General features: G+C 38.4%; 1 protein-coding gene across 1 annotated transcript in view; it reads right to left on the bottom strand.

Annotated features, from left to right (window-relative positions):
• PDE8B (phosphodiesterase 8B) overlaps positions 1 to 21,706 on the bottom strand; it is a 71,480-nt gene that overhangs the window by 26,246 nt on the left and 23,528 nt on the right. The window contains exons 2-6 of the mRNA XM_054002632.1: positions 15,224 to 15,280; positions 10,386 to 10,576; positions 9,005 to 9,064; positions 6,962 to 7,019; positions 2,079 to 2,167 (exon numbers count right to left, since the gene is read on the bottom strand). Of these exons, the coding sequence (XP_053858607.1) occupies positions 2,079 to 2,167; positions 6,962 to 7,019; positions 9,005 to 9,064; positions 10,386 to 10,576; positions 15,224 to 15,280 (455 nt within the window). The remainder of the gene's footprint in view (positions 1 to 2,078; positions 2,168 to 6,961; positions 7,020 to 9,004; positions 9,065 to 10,385; positions 10,577 to 15,223; positions 15,281 to 21,706) is intronic.

The following is a 21,706-nucleotide window of genomic DNA, read 5'->3' as shown; positions in this document are numbered from 1 at the left end:
TTTTTTCAGGGTTATCTTTGAACTAAGGCAGGAAAACCAAAGCCTTACCTTCTTGGTACAGAATTCAAATTGCTTAAATTATGATTTACATAGGATAGCATTAACGTTAATATAGGCTTCTAATACTAGGGGAAAATGTATATCTCATAGAATCATAGGAAGATGTGGGTTAGAAGGGACATGAAGATCATGTAGTTTCAAGATGCTACCATGGCCCGAAAGAGTGAGTACTAAAAGAAACAGCTCAGTCATACCTGCTTGGATAAACATCAGTACCTCATCTTTGATTTGGTCTGAAGACAAACTAAATATCTTTTATATAAGTCTCATTTCTGGGAGGTAAAATGCACCTTGCATAAACATTCTTGTACACACCTAAAAGGAACATCTTGCTTCCAGGCTGCATAGTAGTGTTTGAATTAGTACCGCTGACTAGAGAACTAAGAAATATAGGGCATTACTACTTCTGCTTATTGTGGAAATAACTCAAAACAAAATGGGATACATGAAGAGACACACGCAGAAACACAGACATGCAGCCACATGGATGAAGATTTGTAGGAAAAAAAGTATTTTATACGGAAGATGACAGAAGTGTTTCTGCTCATATAATAAAAGGAGCTTGGAGTGTAATTTTATATGTGATTTTCTAGCAATTCAGGCTGGTTCCCAAGTGTGATTTTGTGCTGTGTGAAGGAACTAATTTGTCTCAGTGATAGATGCCTGTCTGGTACATCAGCTGCTAACAAACGTAATTACATAGACTTTCTGTAAGAAAACACACAGATAAGTCTGCACTATTCAAGCCTTCGTATTTTCATTTGATCTGGCAAGCAGGCCAGCAAAATTACAAGTTTAAATGGCCTCTATCCCCTTTAATTAGCACACAGATGTCCAACCAAGTTTCAAATCAGAACCAGCTATGTGGAAAAACGGAGTCCGTGCTAGGAATGGAAAGCCACTTCTGACCACTGACATGACCTCATCTACTGCTCTCTGGGGCTGGTGCATCACATTTCTTTTGTGTCTGAACACATGACATGTCCTGAATTTAATTCTACCAACTAACTTTCTGCATTCTCTTCCACTGCACTTTTATAAAACTGTATAGAAGACCCGCAGATCATCAATCAGCAACACAGGCGTGCAGTGCAGCACTCTTTTCCCCACTTAATTAAACCACACAAATGAAAAAAAAATATACCTGAATGTCATAACCAGTATCAGCTCTGATTAGTTTTTAATGGCATCAGCCTGATAAGGTAGAGGTAAGGGGAAGACATTCCTGCTGAGTTTTAGAAAACAACTATTAAAATTGTGTAAACCAAAATGCAATCTTTTTCCCTGGAGTTTTACTGTCCTTGCAGTTTGCATGCATAAATATGAAATCACTCAAAATGTAAAGTCGCTTTGCTATCAGTTTACAAAGAAATCTTAGAAAAAATCAACTTCTGAAACAGACACAGTGAAACTTTAAAAAAGTGTTTGTATTTTCTGTAGCTGGAACTGGAATTAATTTATGCCACAAAGAGAACAGCCCCTTCTCTGTATTTCTTTCCTGCAGTTTCATATGGTTGCATTGCAAAAATATCTACATGCATGCAAAAGCACCTATATTAAATACAGAATTAGTCACATTATAGAAAAAGTGCATGTGGGAATGAACATCATTTAACTTCTCACTAACATATGTGAGAACATATGTGCTCCTGGCCTGCCAAGTCTTGGCCAAGCAAGAAAATAAAAACTCAGAGCTGAATCAAGATTGCATTCAGTTCAAGCCTCCTAATATGAAAGCTCAGACACACAAGATCAAGAATAACTTTGTAATGTTTTACCATCACGTAAATTTGCAGCCCACACCGACACTGACCAAGATTTCTCAGGGTACCAGTTGCTAAGGCACTGAGTTTGTCCTTCACAAAAACACAGAAGGAGAAAATACGAAAGTGTAGTATATTAGTTGACATATAGATGCAAGGCACACATATGTGTAGCTGGGAAGAAGCAGAAAGTAACATAATACAATTATTTAGACCAAGAGATTGATGTTTGCAGTTTCTCACACCTCTACATACCGTAATTTAAACAGAGATCGCACTTCCCCATGTTCTATTTGAACCAGTTCATTGTAACAAGCAGTTACGCTGCTGTTCTCCATGAATTGCTGGAAGACAAATCAAGAGTGCATGAAATAAGCTAGAATAGTTTTAAACTGTTATTTCTGTTTCTGCATCTAACTTTAACTTTTTAAAGAGAGCTGGCATAAGGCCAGCAAAGGCCCACAAGGGTGATAAAGCACCTCTGCTGTGAGACGGGCCAAGAGAGCTGGGACTTTTCAGCCTGAAAAGGAGAACACTGAAGTGGAGAATATATAAGGGCATATAAATATCTGAAGGGAGACTGTGAGAAGACAGAGCCAACTTCTTTCCAATGGTGCCTAGGGACAGAACCAGAGGCAATGGGCACAAAAGAAGCAAAGGAGTTTCAGGGAGCCTGAACATCAGGCAACACTTTTTTTTACTGTGAGGGTGACCTGGGCACGGGTTGCCCAGAGAGGTTGCAGAATCTCCATCATTGGAGATGTTGAAAAGCTGTGTGGCATGGTCCTAAACCTTGCTTTAGGGGGCAGGTAAACTTGAGAGGGGAGGTTGGGCAAGATGACTTCTAGAGGGACCTCTAGAGGTCCCTTCCAACCTCAACCATACTTTCTTTTCTGGTAGAAATAAGCTTTTGTTGTACCTTTTGTGTTCTGAATAATAATCTTTTCCTCAGGAATGAGTTTCTAGTTTTTAAGACAACACAAATATCTAAATACAAAGCAAGTATAAAAATATGTTAAATCCTTTACTGGATTTTCCTGTTTGGTTTTAGCAACCCACCAGATACTCTAAAAAACCCCCAAACAGTCTCACACAAAACCATTATTGCTTTGACACTTTATTTTGAACACCTATCCTTAATTCAGAATGGAAATGGAAAACCTTAGAGACAAAACATACATGCTAGGAAAAAAAAGAAAGAAAGAAAAATATATTTGGCATTTGTTTCCAAACAAATATTGTAGCTAAAGCTCCAAAAGTGAAGTAACTTTGCTTCACAAGTAATCTCACTGAGTTGTCACTGTGAATTCAGAAGTGCACAGAAGTAAATAAAGTAAGAAGCATCTGACCACAGTGAAAAAAACTTTTACTTCAGACAGGAGAGAATGCTCTCTATCTCTTAGGTCTAAAAGGTCTTGTGCTTTGTCCTGCTGAAATTAGAAATTTTATGTTGCTACAAAAGAAGTAGATTCTCTGACTTCAGTTAAAGTTTATTGATCAATCACATGCACTGACTTTAGTTATCATAGGAAATGCCCTGTGTTGTCACTAGTTCTCACAGCACAGCTGCATGCACAGTGCAGAGGAGTATGCAAACCTCCAAAGAATAGCTTTCAAGAAATCTGTCCTTCTGTCCTGTATGAAAAACTGTGTTTTGGAGACCAGTGGCTTAATTCCAAGTTGTGAGGAAAACATAAAAAAAGGAAAATTAAAAATAACTGTTGGCAATAACTGTCTATTCCGCTCCTTAATGTTGACATCTTAAAATATTTCTGTAACTTTCACCTCACATGCTACAGAATGCATGGGTAAACAAAAGGTACAACATAAATCTGGCAGAAGCAAAGCTGTAAGCAATGTTATGTTTTTGCATATCAAACTGCCTGCTAACAAACTTCTCTTCTACAGCAATGTAGACTTAGATTTTCAGTTTTCGGATGCTCTTTTAAATATTCAAATACATTTGAGCTAAATTTAAAACAATAAGAACAACTCTCAATAATATAAAATTTATCCATGATGGCAACCTATTTTATGAAATACACTTACTAGAATATACTAAGGCTCTTTATAAACTGAATTTTATAGTAGTGTGTTTTACTGAAAAAATTTAAGCACTGCTGTTCACAGACAAAACTCTTGGCACAAATCTTTTGCTAAGAATCAAGAACTGCAGCTTATCAAAGTGCTAGCCATGCTCTTAACTGTTGTATAGTCTTCTGCAGATGTACAGAATCACTTTATCTAAGTTTATAGTGCTGACGCTGGCTGACTCAAAACTGAGAAATCAACTGGGACATGAAAATAGCAGGAAACATTTCTTTTTCTAATCTGTGCTTCGAATGTGACACAAAAATAAGAAGATCTCTGAACTTGCAGCTATTAGAAGGCAGACAAAACACTTCCTTTTAAAAAAATTTTGTATTTATGCAGTACATTTTGATTTAAGTAACACATACTCTTAAATTATTTCTTACTTCATTATAATGGGATTCCACTGTTCTATACAGAACTTAGTACATGCCACAAGAGTTATAAGATAGCAGGAATGCATCCTTCTTTTTGCTTAGCAATAAGAATTTGTTTTAATATTAAATACTAATTTTATTATAATCTAGTAAGTTTTAATAGTATGTGGTCAATGAGAATCAACATTTGTTTAGGAAAAGAAGTTCAAAGTACAAGACAAGGTTGTAATTCAGTAACTGCAAACATTAAGATCTCTGTTGATTTAAATCATAGCTAAAAATCAGTCAGGAAGCTAAATTGCTTATTCAAATTAGCCCATCCTAAGTAGGCCAGCACTATTAGATTTATGAGGCTGAGAGGAAAAAAAATCAGCATAATTAATGTACTGGATTAGCAACAGCATTAATACACAAACAAAAAAGCTGTTAATGATACAGAGGAAAAATCAGATGTAATAAAATAGACTTAAGAAGAAGGAAGAAAGACCAGAAATAAGTCAGCAAAAAGAAAAAAAAATATGACTTAAACAGGTTGCAATTTTCCAAAAATAAATTTCATTTTTGCTGCTGAGGAAGAGACTCCCTGTAAATATCACCTCTCTGGTTGAAGAGGGGTATTTCTAAATGGTAATGGATTTAGTCCCTACTGATCCCCATCCAAGTGTTGCATCCCGGGTTGGTTTAGTTAGGGATTTTAAGAATGTTAGTTAGCCGGTTCTGTGTACCCCCATGTTCCCTCTGTGGTGGTTTGCTCTGGGTCACTTACCATTGGAGCCTTCCCATGTCAGTCTTGTGGTCACCCCCCTGTTCATTCCTGAAACTTCTGTGTCAGTCACCCCATCCCTACATCCCTATTCATCCCGGAATCCTGTACACACCCCTGTTGTGTTCCCGTTGGTTGCCGTGGTCCATGTCACACCCCTGTTGCCTGTCCCCATTGGGCGAGGGGGCTTCTGCCCGTGTCTGCCCGCCCCTTATAAAACCCCCATGCATCCTTTGTTTCGTCGCCATCTTGTCCACGTGGGCGCTAAGAGTGGACGCTGCTCTCCACCGCGGCAACCTCACGGCAATAAATCCTCTCCAGCAAACTGCAAGGCAAGGTGTGCCATTCCTTCGCCCCTTCATCTCCTCCCAGCGCTGGTTACAGAGGGCGGCAGCCCACGCCAGTGCGCTCAGCACCAGAGCGCCTGGACACGCGGCAGCCCCGGACTCCCCGATATGCAGAGCCTAGCCGGGCTCCCTGAGCCGCCTGGGACCGGGGAGAAGAACGCAATGCCGCATCCAAGCAAAAATAATTCCTATGTCCACCCCACAGGAAAAAAGAAACTTTGACATCAGATGTATTTTAAAGTCTTGAAAACAATTCCAATAGGGAATTATTACATTATTCAAGCTCTCTGATAAATATGGGACAGCAAGAGAGAGTAGTTAGCACAGCTGTCAGGTGCAAAAAGATTTTTCTTTCCAAGGCAGAGAGTACCACTGAGCCGTGTCTCACAGCCACGGAGTCTCCTCTAACTTTACTCAGTACTACACCTACAGTTCTAATCTAGCTTACAAAACACATTGCCTTGCATTGTGTTCAAATGAAACAGTAGACCTGAGAAGTAATAAACTTCTCTTTGAAAAATATTTAAGCCTGAGAGAGAGAGAGAAGCTACACTAATAAAGCACTGGCATTCTTGGGCTGACCTTTCTCTTAGACTCATATTTCCAATTTTCAGAGCATCTAAGTGCTTTAGAAATGCTTTGGCCCCACAATACTCTTGCAGTACAGGCAAGATCTTATACCTCTATTTTTGTGAGATCATCTGAAAATGGTAATTCTGGTTCATGTTCTGCTGTATAAACAAACTTGGGCTGAATGTGAGTTGGCTCAGACACTGGACTCAGTATCACCATAGGAGAATGATATTTTTTGCCTGGCTTAATTCCATCTCTTCCCTGATTTTCCTTACTACAGTTAATTTCCCCAAACATGTATATTTTAAAGAAAATATATACAGTTAATTCTAACTAGTTCTCCAGATATGCTTCTTTTGCTTAAGTACGCATCCTTCCTTATGAATGGCTAACTTAAAAAATGCAGCTGGTTTATTTTAGAGTAACATAACATTAAGGAGAGGGTAAGAAACCTAGATTTTCAGAGCTGAGAACTCCTGCCTGAGGAACAGTATGAACAGTTAACCCCTGCCTTCTGCTACAGGAGTGTCTCTAACTGTACTGAGAAGAATTGGTGCAAACCAACATAACAGACATTATGAGGGAAAAAAACATTCATGAGCTGGACCAGGTTTGTAGTCCCTTTAGAAAAGGAATCCCAGCAGTCTGAGACAGGTGGAGGGGTCTGGGTGACTGTGATATGATAATCAGAGTCTCCTACTCCTGTTTCTTAGTGCAGTCATATAACTCACCCACTACCCAGCCAGACCACAAGAAGGTAATCTCAGTACAGCTGCTATTCTGAAAGGACTGCCTAGATCACAGAGCTTTTTGTTTCATGTACTTCTGGAATACTCCTGAAAAGAAAACTAAATCAACTGCCACTGGTTCCTTATCAATACATTTCTGACAGAAGAGGATGTGTAATTTTCAATTTGAGGAAGCAGAATTGTCTGTAATTTATAAAGCTACTATGCTTTCTATATTACATAGGCAATTTATACATACCCTATCAAAGCCTGCATCAAGAAGGGGGAGAACAGAAGTCTCTTCTTGGTCAGCAGATCTACAAAACAAAATCACACAACCACAGAATGATTCAGGTTGGAAAAAACTGTTAGATCACTGAATCCAACCTTTTTTAACCCCTTTAAAGAGGTCCTTTTCCTCTTCAGTGCTAAGCACTGAACAGCAGCGAACCACTTCCCAAGTGCCACATCCACTCATCTTTTAAATACCTGCAGGGATGGTGATTCCACTGTCCTGGGCAGCCTGTTCCAAAGCTTGCAACCCTTTCAGGGAAGAAAATTTTCCTAATGCCCAATCTAAACCTCTCTTAGCACAACCTGAGGCCATTTCCTATTGTCAGACCCCTTGATACTTGGGAGAAAAACTGGACCCTACCTGGTAGGGAGGGTATACCCTCCTTTCAGGTACTTGTAGAGAGAAACAAAGTCTCCCTTGAGGCTCCTTTTCTCAAGGCTAAACATCGCCGGCTCCCTCAGCCGCTCCTCACAGGACTCATGCTCTAGATCTTTCACCACCTCCACTGCCCTTCTCTGGACTCACTCCAGCACCTCAACGTACTTCTTGTTGTGAGAGGCCCAGAATTGGACACAGGATTCCAGAGTGGCCTCACCAGTGCCCAGTACAGAGGACAATCCCTGTCCTGGTCCTGCTGGCCACACCATTCCTGATCCAGGCCAGGATGCCATTGGCCTTCTTGGCCACCTGGGCACATCCTGGCTCATGTTCAGCTGCTGTCACCAGCACTCCCAGGTCCTTTCCAGCCACTCTGCCCCAGCCTGTGGAGCTGCCTGGGGTTGTTGTGACCCAAGGGCAGGACCCAGCACTGGGCCTTGTTGAACCTCACACCATTGGCCTCAGCCCATGATCCAGCCTGCCCAGATGCCTCTGCAGAGCCTTCCTGCCCTCCAGCACATCAGCACTCCCACCCAGCTTGGTGTCACCTGCAAACTGCCTGACAGTGCACTCGATTCTCTTGTCCAGGTCATTGATACAGATATTAAGCAAGGCTGGTATATTATTTACTATAAGGGGACACAACACTTGAGGATTAGATGGCATGAATCTAACATAGTTCTCTAAACATAATTAACTCAGTGAGAAGAGTTTTTTCTTAAATACATACAAAAAAATCATACTGTTACAGAAGCTGGTGCTACAGTCTTCTATTATAGGTATTTGCAGCTTCTATACAGCTTGATAATTACTCCTATAGCAAACCTGACAGATCCTCCAGAGAAGTCCTGTATCTCTTTAGATACACAGAAGGGGATTGCAAAAAAAAAAGTATGAAGTAGATAAAAAAGACATTCTGTAATATCCTATGAGAATTAATCTAAAAATATGTTATTAAGATAAAGGTGAAGCTAAGTTGTAAAATCTTATTCAGCAGCAAATTTAATTAATTTTCAACTCTTGATAGTAATAGTTCTCCTGACACTCTATTTCCTAATATTCTAATTGATTTAGGAAATGTATAAAAATTATAATGGATTCAGTAGTGTGTAGGAGTTCTAACAAGGGTATTTGAAGATATTTGATAAATATATATATTTAAGTCAGTAAGAATTCTTCCTAAATGCATGGGTTATGAATTTCTGAATAAGGATTTAAGGACAGCATTCTGGTGAATTTATCATCAACTGGATTGAAGTTTGCCCATCACCCAGTTCAATAAACAAATTTGGTTTTTATCTAGTTATTTCCTTCAGAAAGTAATACACAACTTTCTAGTTTGGATTTGTATTTTCCTTTCCTCTTAGAAAAAACATATATCTGTCTGGCTTTCTTACTATACAACCCATCATGAAGATGACAGGGATAATACTAGTCAGCAGTAAAGGAAAGATATTAAATACTCAAATAAAACATCAAACATCACCAGCCCATTTCAGGTGAAAAATACTACATTTACTCTGTAAGACTTGCTAGTAAGACACTTTCTGTTATTAAATAACTGTTATAGATTAGATAACTATTCTTATAAAGTAAAATGAAAATCTTTCACAAACCAGTAATACTTACGTGCGTGGAACCACAGCAAGTATTACAGTATGGTCTGATAGCTCTGTGGCACGAATAGACCTGAGGAAACAAAAATTTCTCAGTTACACTGAATGCCTTCTCAATATTGCTCTGAGTACCTTCACTGAAAATATAAATGAAAGTCAGGACTGAAAGACACCACTGAGGCTAGACAATACGATAGTGCACTGGCAAACCTACCTATCCCCATTTACACAAACTATTTTCATTTTGCCACCATATTTCTCATTTTGTTCTATGCAGGTAAGAAGGCAAAAGCTCCAAAACCTCAGTGTACAAACATCAGCTTTTCAGACCTATTCTTATGACCTAGCAAAGGTTTCCCCTGTGTACTCAGCTTATCTGGGGCAGACTGCCCTGAATGCGTGAGTCGAGAAAGGTCAGTACATGCAAAGCATCTTCAATGCTATTGACTAATTTAAACAAGAATCTCTACCCTCTTTCAGATTTACCACTGTCTAGAAGGACAGTGCAAAATTTTGTTTAGAGGGTGGGAAGTGCTTTCAAGACATGAAAGTAAGAAAAGAGGGCATAGCAAATTACAAAAGACTACAGTTCATTAAATACTGAATAAACTAAATTTTACCATGTTGCATATTATTGAGAAACCAAAAAAGATATGACCAGCTATCACAAACACTCCGTTTGTGTTTTACTGGCTAATGATAAGTTTTTTTCACTCATATCACCCTGTTCTGAATAAACAATCTTTATGTTTATCTGTTGGTCTTTTAGAAGAACTTAGACCAGCACAAATATTTGAGCATTAAAATGCCCCTTGTCATAAACATGGTAAATTTCAGCTCATGGCAGACTAGAAGTACAGTATGGTGCAAATGGTATGCTTCAGCTGAAACAGTGTATTTTAGCAAAGGATCCCAATACTAAGCACTTGTAATCTTAAAGCAGCTTAGACACAACCATGTGGACTAGAAGAGTGATGCAAACTTTTGTGAAGAACTGGCAGTGCCTGACCTTGTGGAAAAACAAACACATTACTTTGAAGTCTGCAGCTTCAGATTTTGCTGCAGCAGTAAGCCAGGAAAGAAGCAGCACCCACAGCAGGGAATAGTTTCACAACAGCTTTGGCTTATGCTCTGATAGAAGCCCCATGACCTAGAGATACAGTTCTACAGTTCAGCTTTGGCATAATGTAGTTTTCATATTGTTATCCTCTTACAGATGTACAAAAACCTCTTGGCCTCGGTCCCCAAATTTCCACTTTACTACAATTTTAGGTGTTCATTTTTTCTTTGTTGTTTTTATCCTTTTCCCCCCTTATTTTTGGTTAAAATTAGGAGGCTTGGTTTCATACAATGTATTCCAAATCTTAAGAGAAGCATAAGGTGCTTTAGGTTACCTGCAGATATCTTCTGCATCAAAATACTTGGAGTTCCTGTGATCTATAACAATTATTTCCTGGTGCTTATCCAAGAAACAGTCAAGTGCTGATTCCAGAGTCCAGGCAACATTGCATCTGTATCCTGCTCTGTCACAAGCCCACCAGAAACCATTGCTTTGGTTGTCTTCTTTTGCAAAGATTAGCAAAACCTGCAGGGAATGGAAAACAGCAGCACCACATTAAGCATGTAAAGTAGTCCTCTGCATGGAGAAAGTCTCAACAAACACTTCTGCCCTTTGGAAGATTTAAAGTCTGCTTTAAAAGTGGGAAGCTTGAACCACAGGTTGTAAAACAACCAATGCAGTAGTACATCTTTCTTAATGGATACCACAGTTATCAATAGATAATCAATAATTAAGAACAGTTAACTATATAAATAGTTAATAGTTTTAAATAAGGACTGTTTAAAAATTTAGGACAAAACCAGCTTGCCACATGATGATGTTTTCCTAGCTCTTGTTACAATTCAATCAGCAACCAGCCAGAGTGTTCAAACATCATTGCCAGTCTTGTCAGACATCCCAGCTACACACACTTTTGGTTGTAAGGAACTTATGAAATGCAGTTGCCTTAATTATCACTTATCATCCCTGAAGACATGGGCAAAAAATTAACACAGTTTTATCTGTTCTTTTCTTCTTTAATCACAAAAAAGGTGTTACCCAATATTATTTCAAAACTGAAAAGAACAACAGGCAAGCAAGTATGTACAGGAGGAAAAATACTCAAATGTGAGAAATTTTTACCCAGTAAATTGTACCAACCTGTCCCTAAGCATATAAAGTAATTTAGACAATTTCCACTGAACACTTAAAGAACTGCTCACACAAGATCAGCTAGGAAGTATATGGAGGTGACACCCTGAAGATCAAGGAGATGCTGTAGGAAGCCTGTTTGCAAGCTGACACACAGAATAGAAGCTGAAAACAGCTGTATTTCCTTGCCTCTCATGTAAAAGAAAGTGTTTTTCAGCGAGAATAAATTTTTTGTCTGTGCCCCATAACACAAAATTTATCAGTGTCCAATTTTTTAATCCAAGTCATGCAGACATTCCCCATTACAGTTGCACATATTTACCATAGAGACTGATAACTAACCATGCTACCCTATGTGTCAGACAAAGAAAAGGGCTAATTTAGTGCAAATATGCTGTGAAAAAGAAGGCCTCAAAAAGTCAAAAGTTTATCCGCAGCTATTAAAATTGCACAAAAAGTCAGCAGCCAGAGATTAGTCATGTATAAAGCAAAATCCTGTTTGTTTCACAAATAAAACTCATCCCCTGACTTTACTGAATCAACATGTTCAAGAAAAATATGTAAAATTTTTCTTCAAATGCCTGTAGAAAAGGCCAACAACCTTTATCTGCCTTGCTTTATGCAGCTGTGATGTCAGCACATGAATTTCAGCACCATCAGTCTAGAAGCTAGAAAAGGTGACAATAGCTTTCTTCTTATCTTTAGCTGTCTGGATTGTTGAATTCTAAACAATAAAAAAATCAATCATTGTTATTGTGACAGTCAGAGTTTCATTAAACAATGGAAGAAAATTATATGTTGACAAATTCTGTAAATATTAAGAAGGTAAAAGTTTAAATGTATTGGAAGGCTTTTGATTGCAGTTATCAATAAGCAGATTGGTTTACTGACACTTAACATCCAAAGTAACTGTTGTCACTCTTTCTAATCCCTGGGGGTTTTTTTCCAGGTTTTTTTTCCCAGAGTTGGAAAGCAGTGATGTGGCCAAACTGCAGATTTTCTGATTCCTGAGTGAAGTCCCTATTCTGATACAATCTTCTGTTTGGTTCCAAATGCCATTAGTTTTATTTTGTTCCTAGTTTGAAACACTATGGGGAAAGAAAATTTAAGGGGGGTGGGGGTGGCATGTTTTTTGATATCTTCCTTCTCTCAGCACTCCCAGTTTGGAAATAAAGGATGACAAAATGCAATAATTTATCAGCTTTAAAATAATGGAGCTTAATTAAACCATCCAATCTCTTCCTGGTAGCTAATTGTCAGCGCACAAATCCTTCCAAGAATATTAATTTAAAAATTTGTTTTAAAGTATTACTACTATGCTTTCTCATTAACATTTGTATGGAATTTATTATAAATCATCAAAAAATGCAACTAGAAGTATATTTGAACAATGCTGTCAAAGTCAAGGCAAAAATGTAATAATCCATATAAACAACACGATCAAGGAAATGCTTAAATTCAATCTGTGTTCCTTGCCAAAAAACTTCATGTAGTTATTTTTTTGCTGCATGATTTGCTGTTGTTACTGTAAAAAGTTCATTTTACTCAGTGTTACTCTAGTTTAGGAATACCATGGACTTTCTCTGTAGAGGCCTTTCCAATTTTGGCTATGTACTGAAATTTTTACTCTCTTTCTAAGTATTTACTTAGGAAGACATACAACTATTGCACATCTTGTTCCCAGTTTATTATACAAATAATATGGACAAAGAAAATGGACAAAAATTTGCTTTAAAGAGTTTGAAATACAAGAAACACCAGCTGAGGATAAACAAGCTATCAAAAGGAAAAAGAAAATTACAGCAACTTAAGAAGCTACTTAATTATTTTCAAATCATGATATCCCAGTAAGAGACTTTCAAGATGGAAAAGACATAGTATCTCTGAATAAAGTTACAGAGATACTCCTGTTATATTGGTATGAGGAAACAGCAAAATGCTGTGCATCATCGTGCTTCATTTGCAGCTCATCAGGGAAGATCACAGTGTCAACTGCTGTGAAAGAGATGATGGCAAATAAATGTCCTAAAAGGTGAGAAAATGCAGCATTTGAGTAGGAACTTTTTCAAACGTTTATGAGCAAACATTTCTGCAAGAGGATCCAACACCTTTTTTATGTACACTAATTGTTTATAAAAACCACATCTCCCGTGTCCCCTGGAGAAAGCGCATTTTTGTGTACTTTCAGCATGGTCATTTCTGAAATCAAACCATTCCCATTTACAAGCCTTGGTACAAAGTTGAGGCAATTGTGCAATCTGTCTATGGGATGTTTGGAGGGTTGGAGCTGGCTGGTTTACTTTGGACTCTTCCCTTTGCCTCTTAAGCCAGAAGCACCTGGATCACAATTCTGTACAAATGAAACCAGATTTTTACTCTGACATATATATATATGATCATGAAGGCCAGTGGGGAATCTATTAAATGGTTTTATGGCAGGTCATAGGCACAAGTGAGGTCACTTCTCAGACAAAAAAAATATGTGGCATTTTGAGGTTGGCACAGGTGTCCCATAACTGCATAAAACACAGCAGCATAAAATGAAGTTTGCTATGAAAAGCTCCAGTGGCAATTGTTTTAACAAATGGAACTTAACTTCTCAGACAATTGTAAACATGATTAATCATCCACAAATAGACATTTAAAATGTAATATTCAGTAGCTGTTTGCACTGCACAGAGAAATACATAATTGTATTGTCAAGATGGAATAAAAAATGTGAGGATGTGTGCATTACTTGCCAAGTTTTCTGAGGTAAGGTGGTATGTTCCACAAACAAACGAGGTGGGTTTACATGAAGTGTTTTACTTAACTGTAAATAAGTTAACATATGGCAGCATCTTTAAGGAAAATTCTTCAGTTAATGATTTTATTTAATAATTTCTGCTTAAGACATATTCTTTTCTTACACAGATTCTCAGTTGTGAAATGTAAAGACAAAATAACACCCCCATCTGAAAAGATACCAAGAAGAAAGTCAGTTTTTAAAAACAACAAAAATCCAACTTTCCCTTGAGGAAATCCAATTTCTACGAAGTAATACCCTGACAAAAGCACTGAGAGTATTTGTAGTTGTTAAATATTTTCTGGATAATCTTCCTGAAGATGAACGTGATCTAAAAATATTTTTCTGTGAAAAGTTCCACACTTCTATGTTGAAATTCCCTGCAAAACTGAAGGTTGTTCAACTGTTGAAGTCACTACTCCACAGTCTTATTACAATATAAACAAGTAATTTCATCAGACTGAGTCATCATTAAGACTGAATGTAAAGGCATAAAAATGTAAAGCTTTATGATGCTTTTCTTCCACACGTAGGCTTTTCACAGAAAGGGTGACTGATGACTACATGTCTCTGTATTTTACAGAATTAACTGACACATAAAATAATTCAGATGAATTATGTATCACTAAAACAATGTTAAAGTCTAAAATTATTTAATTTCCTATAATCTGAGAGTTCCAACATCCACTATAAGCTGAAAAAATAGCACTTGTCATCTGATACTTCACAGGAACAAAATGTACAGAAAAAGAAGAATGTATAGATAAGAAGTGCTGCTCCTTAGCTGAATTTGAACCTGTATTGTTGGAGGTCATGTGATTTCTTGGATTGGTGGTCTGTAAAACATACTTCTCTGTCTTGTTACAGTTCTCTGTCCTGTTGCGCAAAACCCAGCAAAACTGAACATACACCTAAATTTCATGAAGCTCTCAGCTTTGGTATATCAAAATTGAACAGTTTTTAATATCCATAGAGGCAGCTCTTTCCCTGGTTGATGCACATACACTCACACTCCTACTGGTAGGACAGATACAAGGATTGAGGGAATGTTAATGGAAGTCTAAAGGTCTTATTTACCAAGTTAATTTACTTGTAGATCTTCTCAAGCAATCAGATGCACAAAACATACATTATCCCTTTCACAGTCCTTGTACAAGTGAAATTAAAGTATTATAGTTAACTAAAGAGTTTGAACCTTAATTGCTTCATCTATCTATACTGAATTGGCTCTCTCAGACACTGAAGGAGCATCTTACCTGAATTGGGTATTGTGTCAGTCTCATGGGCCCAACTTGTACTTCTGCAGCTGAAGCCTGCTAAAGAAGAGAAATACAGATTTTTTTTTTCAGTCTGGTTCTTAAGGTAGCATTTTACATACAAGAATTAAAGATCAAACAGAACCATGAAAGACGCTAAAAAGCATACTGGTATATGAATAGCAGCTTTAATTTTGTTACTTTGAAGTGCATCTTACATCATCTTTACCAAATTCCTATTTTTGTTTTACTTGCCTGTAAGTTAAAAATGGTAGGGTTTTAAATAAGGAAGCAAGAAACACACACTTCCTTTCCCCTCTTTCCCCAACAGAGTACCTAGGTTACATAGAATTATTTGTTTTTGCTGGAGACTGCAGAAAGCTATTTATCTCTGGCCAAAAGTTATTCATTTGAATGTAATACAGAACTTTGTTTAAAGGTCTTGTGACATATTCTAAATAATAATGTTTTAGTGGGATTGATAGGGAAGGAAGTGACTTTTGAGAAAAGGGAACTTGTTTGGGTTGCAGATTAAAAGTTGTTTTCCAGAACCATAGCTTTCAGTTTTCAGGTAAAAATATCACTACCATGTGAACCATGATATTTCAGAAGACATGATAGTACATCATAATTTGAACCTGGTGTAAGAAAGCCAGTACATGTGGGCTGTGGATATTTTGTTTGTTATACTTCTTAGGAGCTGGACTACGTTAATACTTTTTGTGTCTTGATACATTTCAATACACTTCTTCCATACACTACTGATTTGTTTCACTTCAGACCATTAGCTACAGAAGGTTGTTAAGCAACAGAACAATACATATGTCCTCACACAGGTGCACATACTTAACAAAAAGAGTCTTTAAACCCTTAAAATGTTCATGCATATGGAAAATTAGTTGCATGTTACCAATCTCCAAAAGGGCAGATTCCTTGCCCAGGTACCCCAAGTGCCCCAGGTATAGATGAGTTAAAGAAATCACCCTGCAAGACATGTAATCTGACCAAAACCCTAATTGTAGGCAGATTCCCTGGCACATAGGAATGTTGGAGCCTTATTTCTGTGGCATTTTTCTCTGTGGTACTCATTAATCTGAGCCTTTTATACGGGCAATACTTAATCCTTAAAAGATGTATTTTTCAAAGGAATGTGTATAAACATTAAAAACAGATGAAGTTCCCTGTATTCTAATCTTTCCTTTAGAGAATACGATACTGTTAAGCATTAACAGCCTTGCCTGCACGTGAGACAGTGGCATTATGTACAGCTACAACTGACACATTGGACTTTCATGCACCACTGCGCATCGATTCTTCTCAGCCCAGCAACGTACGTCAGAAGGTGGTAACGGGCAGTACTCCAAAAGATTAAACTACAAAGCCTGCCTCTGTTTTCCAAAGCAAAAACTGCCCCCAGTATAAGTGTAGTTAACCTCTCCTTTTCTCACAGGAAAGCTTCACTTCCCACTTGAATTCCTTCTGTAGCAGAATGTAGCTTAGTGCCAGTAAGCATATCTGAACAGAAACGAAGTTAGCACCCATCATCAACTATGAGTTAGGAGTAAGTTAAAGAAACAGTTCTCTGAAAGTTCACAACTCCTATTCCCCCCAACCGAAAGAGAAAAACAGCACGTTCAGATTCCAATAGGATTCAATAGGAAACTCTTAAATAAATCTTTTATCATCATACACTTTGATTAAAAAAAAAGTTTTGAAGTGATCTCATTAGACAAATCTGTAAGACTACACAACAGACTTCAGTCAGTCTCAGAGCAAAAGTGTGTTTTATAGCTCAAACTGTCTCAGAAGGTATGGATCAAGAGCATCAGATTTTTCAAAAAAAAAAGAGTACAGACACATCCATGTATGTTTGGGCACAGATATTTATTTTATTCTCAATTTATTAATGCCAGGGAAATATCAGGTAACTCACATTGTAAATGAATGCCTTCCACTTTCTACTGCTTCAGAAGATACCTAGCATTAGTCACTCTGTGTTGTCAAAAATGAAATAACTGTGTCCAAGACAGATCAGTACAGGCAAGTCTATCAAGTCCTTTACAGAGATTACTTTATAGATTAGCCACTTTTCTTATCCTGTTTATTTTATAACAACAGCAACAAAATAATCCACTCACTCAGACTCTGACTCAGAGTTTTTCTCCCAGCTGTTTCTGTGTCAGCCTCATGAATGAATAGAAAGCACTTGAATAGAAGGATAAAAAAAATCAGGGTATTTCTCTTCCTCCCTTCCTTCCAGATTCAGGGTGCTTCTGCCTTTCCTAACAGCAGGAAAGCTAGGTGAAGATTAGAAAATCAGAAACTCCTGATGTAGGTGAACGTGTCTCTGTCCTGCTCAGTGCAGACTTAATGGTGTCAGAACCACAGAGGGATAGAGATTAGGTGCTGTTCTACCTGAAAGATTGCTATGTATAGTCTTTGAGTTCCTAAAATGCTCAACTTCATCACTTATACAATGCACAGAAACAGATGGGACAAATTAAGATTGGTAATGAACCTGAATATGGGAAGGATAAATAAACCTCATTAGATATAGCAAAAACTATGTCTGACATTCTCCTTTCTGAGTCTTGTTTTACAACCTGAATCAGACATTTGGATTTATAGGTCCAAACTGCTGTGGGTATAAGTAACTGACTCACTTTTCTCTGTCAAACTCAGATAAAGGAGGTAGCAAAAATAATGACATGTGTGCCTGGCCTTCATAAATGTCGTAGGGATCTCTCACTCGCCTGAAGGAATTAATTCCACATCTTCTGAACTCTCAGAAGAATCTGACCATGTGGACATTACTTATTAGTGATACCATAACCATACCTCTATTCATTTCCTCACTTAAGTGAATATCACATTGCTGATGATTTCCAATTTAAATAAAGCTCTCATTATTTGACTGACTGCCAGGAAGGACTGCTAATAGATCTGCAACCTAAATCAATTTGTGTAGTAGCTCATAACAGACTTTTCTGGTAAAACATGCAGAGACAAACTTGATTCCAAAGAGGCCAGTGAGAAAATCCCTAATTTCAGTGAGCAGAGGAACAGACACTGTATTGAAAGCAAAGAAATAACCACCTAGAAATAATAAAAGCATAAAACCAGTGAAAAAAAAGAGTTTGTTTTAACATTTTTAACTGCCCAATATTATTTTCAGTATCATTGTGATCTCCTAAGCAATCTCCCCAGGAATCAGCTATGAAACCAATAATTGGACAAAGTCAATAGCGCTTTCTTAACTCTTATGCTTTTGCGTAAACCAGTGATCACCAATTACCTTACTATCATAACAGTGCCATTAAACAAAATGCATTACTACTGCATTGAATTTTCACCTTTCTAAATCACCAGTACAAAAGTCTTTACCCCAGTATGGCTGCAGAGTTACAGTCCATGCAGTTTATGAATGATCAGTAATTACCAACACGCCACTGTAATTAGTGTAGACTAATTAGTACAGCAAAATCTTCTTGCATAATTCTGTCCTGCTTCAGAGCAACAACAGCAGCTAGAGCCAACCAAGCAGTGATGCAAAGGTGTCGGTGAATTCAGCCTCCTGAAAAGGCTCAGGATGGATGTGCCAGTTGAGAAGCAACACACAGATGCCAAGGTCCCTTTTGCCCTGAAGGCTCCCTGCCCTCTTCCCTTTCCCTTTCACAAGTGCATCCCTTCATTCAGCTGTGTAGTGTTTTCAGACACCTGTCCCTTTGGTTTTGCAAGCCAGTAACAGGAATCTCGTTTTGACCCAGCTTTCACCTCAGCCTTGTGCTCCCTGGCCACATCTTTGCCAGGGCTCTTTTGCACTGCCCTCCAGCTCAGTTTCCTCTATCCACACTGCTGATGAAGATTGAATCTTCAGCCTGTTCCTTGGCTACTACCATTTTCATGTTTGATTGCACCACTATTTTCAACCTCAAGTCCCTTGGCTTTTTTTTTTTTTTTCCTGGCCAAACTGCAGTCTACAACCATTTATGACTTCAACCCTGGCCTTAGTCTTGCATGAATCCCTTACGAGACACAGGGCCAAGAGCTCTTGTCCAACACCCTTGGCCTGGAGCTGGTATCCTGCACTTCTGCCTGCTACAGCACACTAGACAAGGGTGCCCAGATCCCCTTCTGCTGTTCAGCAAAGCTACATTCTTCTGTTCTTCCCCCTTTTTTTGGTCTTGTCTTCCTTAATAGAACTGTATCACAATCTTTCTCCTCTTTTAGTTTTTTTCACTTCTGGTCCATCCAGCTCTACAGGTATTTTTGTATAATTTAACACTTGGCCACTCTTTCTCTCTTTGGAGTCTCCCCCTCTTTCTTTGTCAGCTCCTACAGTCACAGAGAGTATCACTTGACCTGTTTAGTGATTTGTGTTTATAAAGAAGGGGCAGATTTATGGGAGAAAACTGGAGAGCTCTTTTCACCTCTGAGTCAAAAAGCCCCTAAATGATAATTTGGCAAAGGCTGGGAGACTAAGTAGGACAAATCACTCCTACAGTACATACTCATACTGCTGGAGCTTGGTCCTGAGCTAGATGGTTTTGTGGTCTGACCTCCCAGGTTTTTCAGACACCATCTTTCCTTGCCTCACTCATTTGACTGACTGACTCCTTATCCTCTCCACCCACCAGAACAGCTACTGTCCCAGTAACTACAGCAACTCTCTTGCAGGAAAGATGGCTCTCTGCCACCTTTTTGTCAAATTCTATTGGGTTTTGTAGTTATTGTTTTTACTTCTTTTTTTTCCTGTCAGATTCTCCTTGCTGTGGTTTCCAGTTGACTTTTACATCTACTTGCTGAACTGCTCGTCCCCTTCATTCCCCCCCCCCCACTAGAGGGCTGCCAACTCACTCTGCTCCACGAGCTGCTCCCCTCTTGCCAGCCGACTGCCACTTTTCCACGGAGTCCCAAGGAGCATTAGATAGTTGGATAGCTCGACTCTGAAGTTAATGCAAGGTCATGCTATTTTATTTTCTGAAAACAATGATCAAACACACATGTTACTTAGAAGAAATAAAGTTTTATCACTGCTGGTTCAGCCACTGCAGTCTCTAAAAGCACTCCTAAGAGAAGTCTGATCCATGAGATACGTACGTAAAAATACACACATGCATTTGGAAGTGGTGACCTGTTAACATTTGTGACAGCACACACTGAGGCATGCAGCATAAAAATACTGCATCCACAGGCAACACACAGGATCCCAAATCCACAAGACTTGTAGGTTTCGCAGTGTCTCCATATAGTTCAAGGGTAGTGTTCACAAACCTGCATCTGGTTCTTCTGTCACTCAAAAGCAAGCAGAATTGGGCTGAGGCCATATTAATACCCCCAGTTAAAGCTATGTCACTGTACACAAGAGAATTAGATATTTAAAAGGCAGCAGAACAAAGTCAAGAGGAAGAAGAGCCCTTCCATGACTACTTTCACCTCTGGGTTATGAAATTCAGCTCCTGTTGTGTACTCTCACCCATGACCTTTGAGTTCCTTTTCTGCAATGACCTGTGTCTGAAAAGGAGCATTAAGCCCTAACTTTCTTTCCCACCTCCTTCTTCCCTACCAACCTTGTCTTCACTGGTGAGAGAGCACTCATTTAGCAGTGAAGCATTTGAAACCAAGCATGGCTAGGCATAGAATATCAGATCCACCAGCCCATTGTAGTCCCTGCATTTCTCCTGCACTCTGAATACCAGTCTGACTGGGTTCCTAAGGGGACCTGCCATAGAGATGCTTCTGTCTGCTAATTCCACGTGTTCTTCAGTGTGAACCATATGCCAAGACTTCATATCTTAGTAGAGATAAGATGGTCACCAGTTCTGGAGATAAGCAGAAGTCCTCATAAAAACTTCAAAGTAAGGATCAAATGCTTAAAATTGAATTTCTGTGAATTACACAGTTGGTAACATAATGAATGTCTAAGTTGGTTGGGGTTATTTGTGTTTCATTCTCAGAGTCTGCTTCTCCTTTGCACAAACTCCTTTTGTGCAAAGCTGAGAAGTTTTGTCTCAGAATCAGCTTCAGGAATAGATGTTAAGATTTCTTTCTTCCTTCATTCTCATTCCTTACTATATGGTTTCCTGACTTGTGTTTCAAATAAGAAATTAGAAAAAAAAAGTAGTCAAAACCACAGATCTGTTTTGTCTCTATTTCTCACTCCTTTTTTTTGTGCCCAGGACATAAGTCGTCCATTTTTAAGCAACTAGAGTCAGTAGTGCTCATATAATACTGCAGTTTCAATTTAAAATCAGTGGTAAGGGAAGAAAAGCAAACCAAAGGGATGCAGGTAAACCTCTGAAAGACATGGAGAAGAGAGAGGGAAACAAAAGGCAGTTAGCACCAACAGGTCACAAGTAGTGGATCACCCTAAGGAAAACAAAAATTGAGAAATTAATATCAGTGTCAAGTTGATAGAGATTTTAGATGAATTCTTGAACAAGCCAGCTGACACTTGTAAAATAATCCTATGAGGTTTAAGAT

Source organism: Vidua macroura, chromosome Z, assembly GCF_024509145.1.
Source record: "Vidua macroura isolate BioBank_ID:100142 chromosome Z, ASM2450914v1, whole genome shotgun sequence".
NCBI lineage: Eukaryota > Metazoa > Chordata > Aves > Passeriformes > Viduidae > Vidua > Vidua macroura.
Note: the sequence above shows the minus strand (reverse complement) of the source record. Positions and strands in the feature narration are given on the sequence as shown.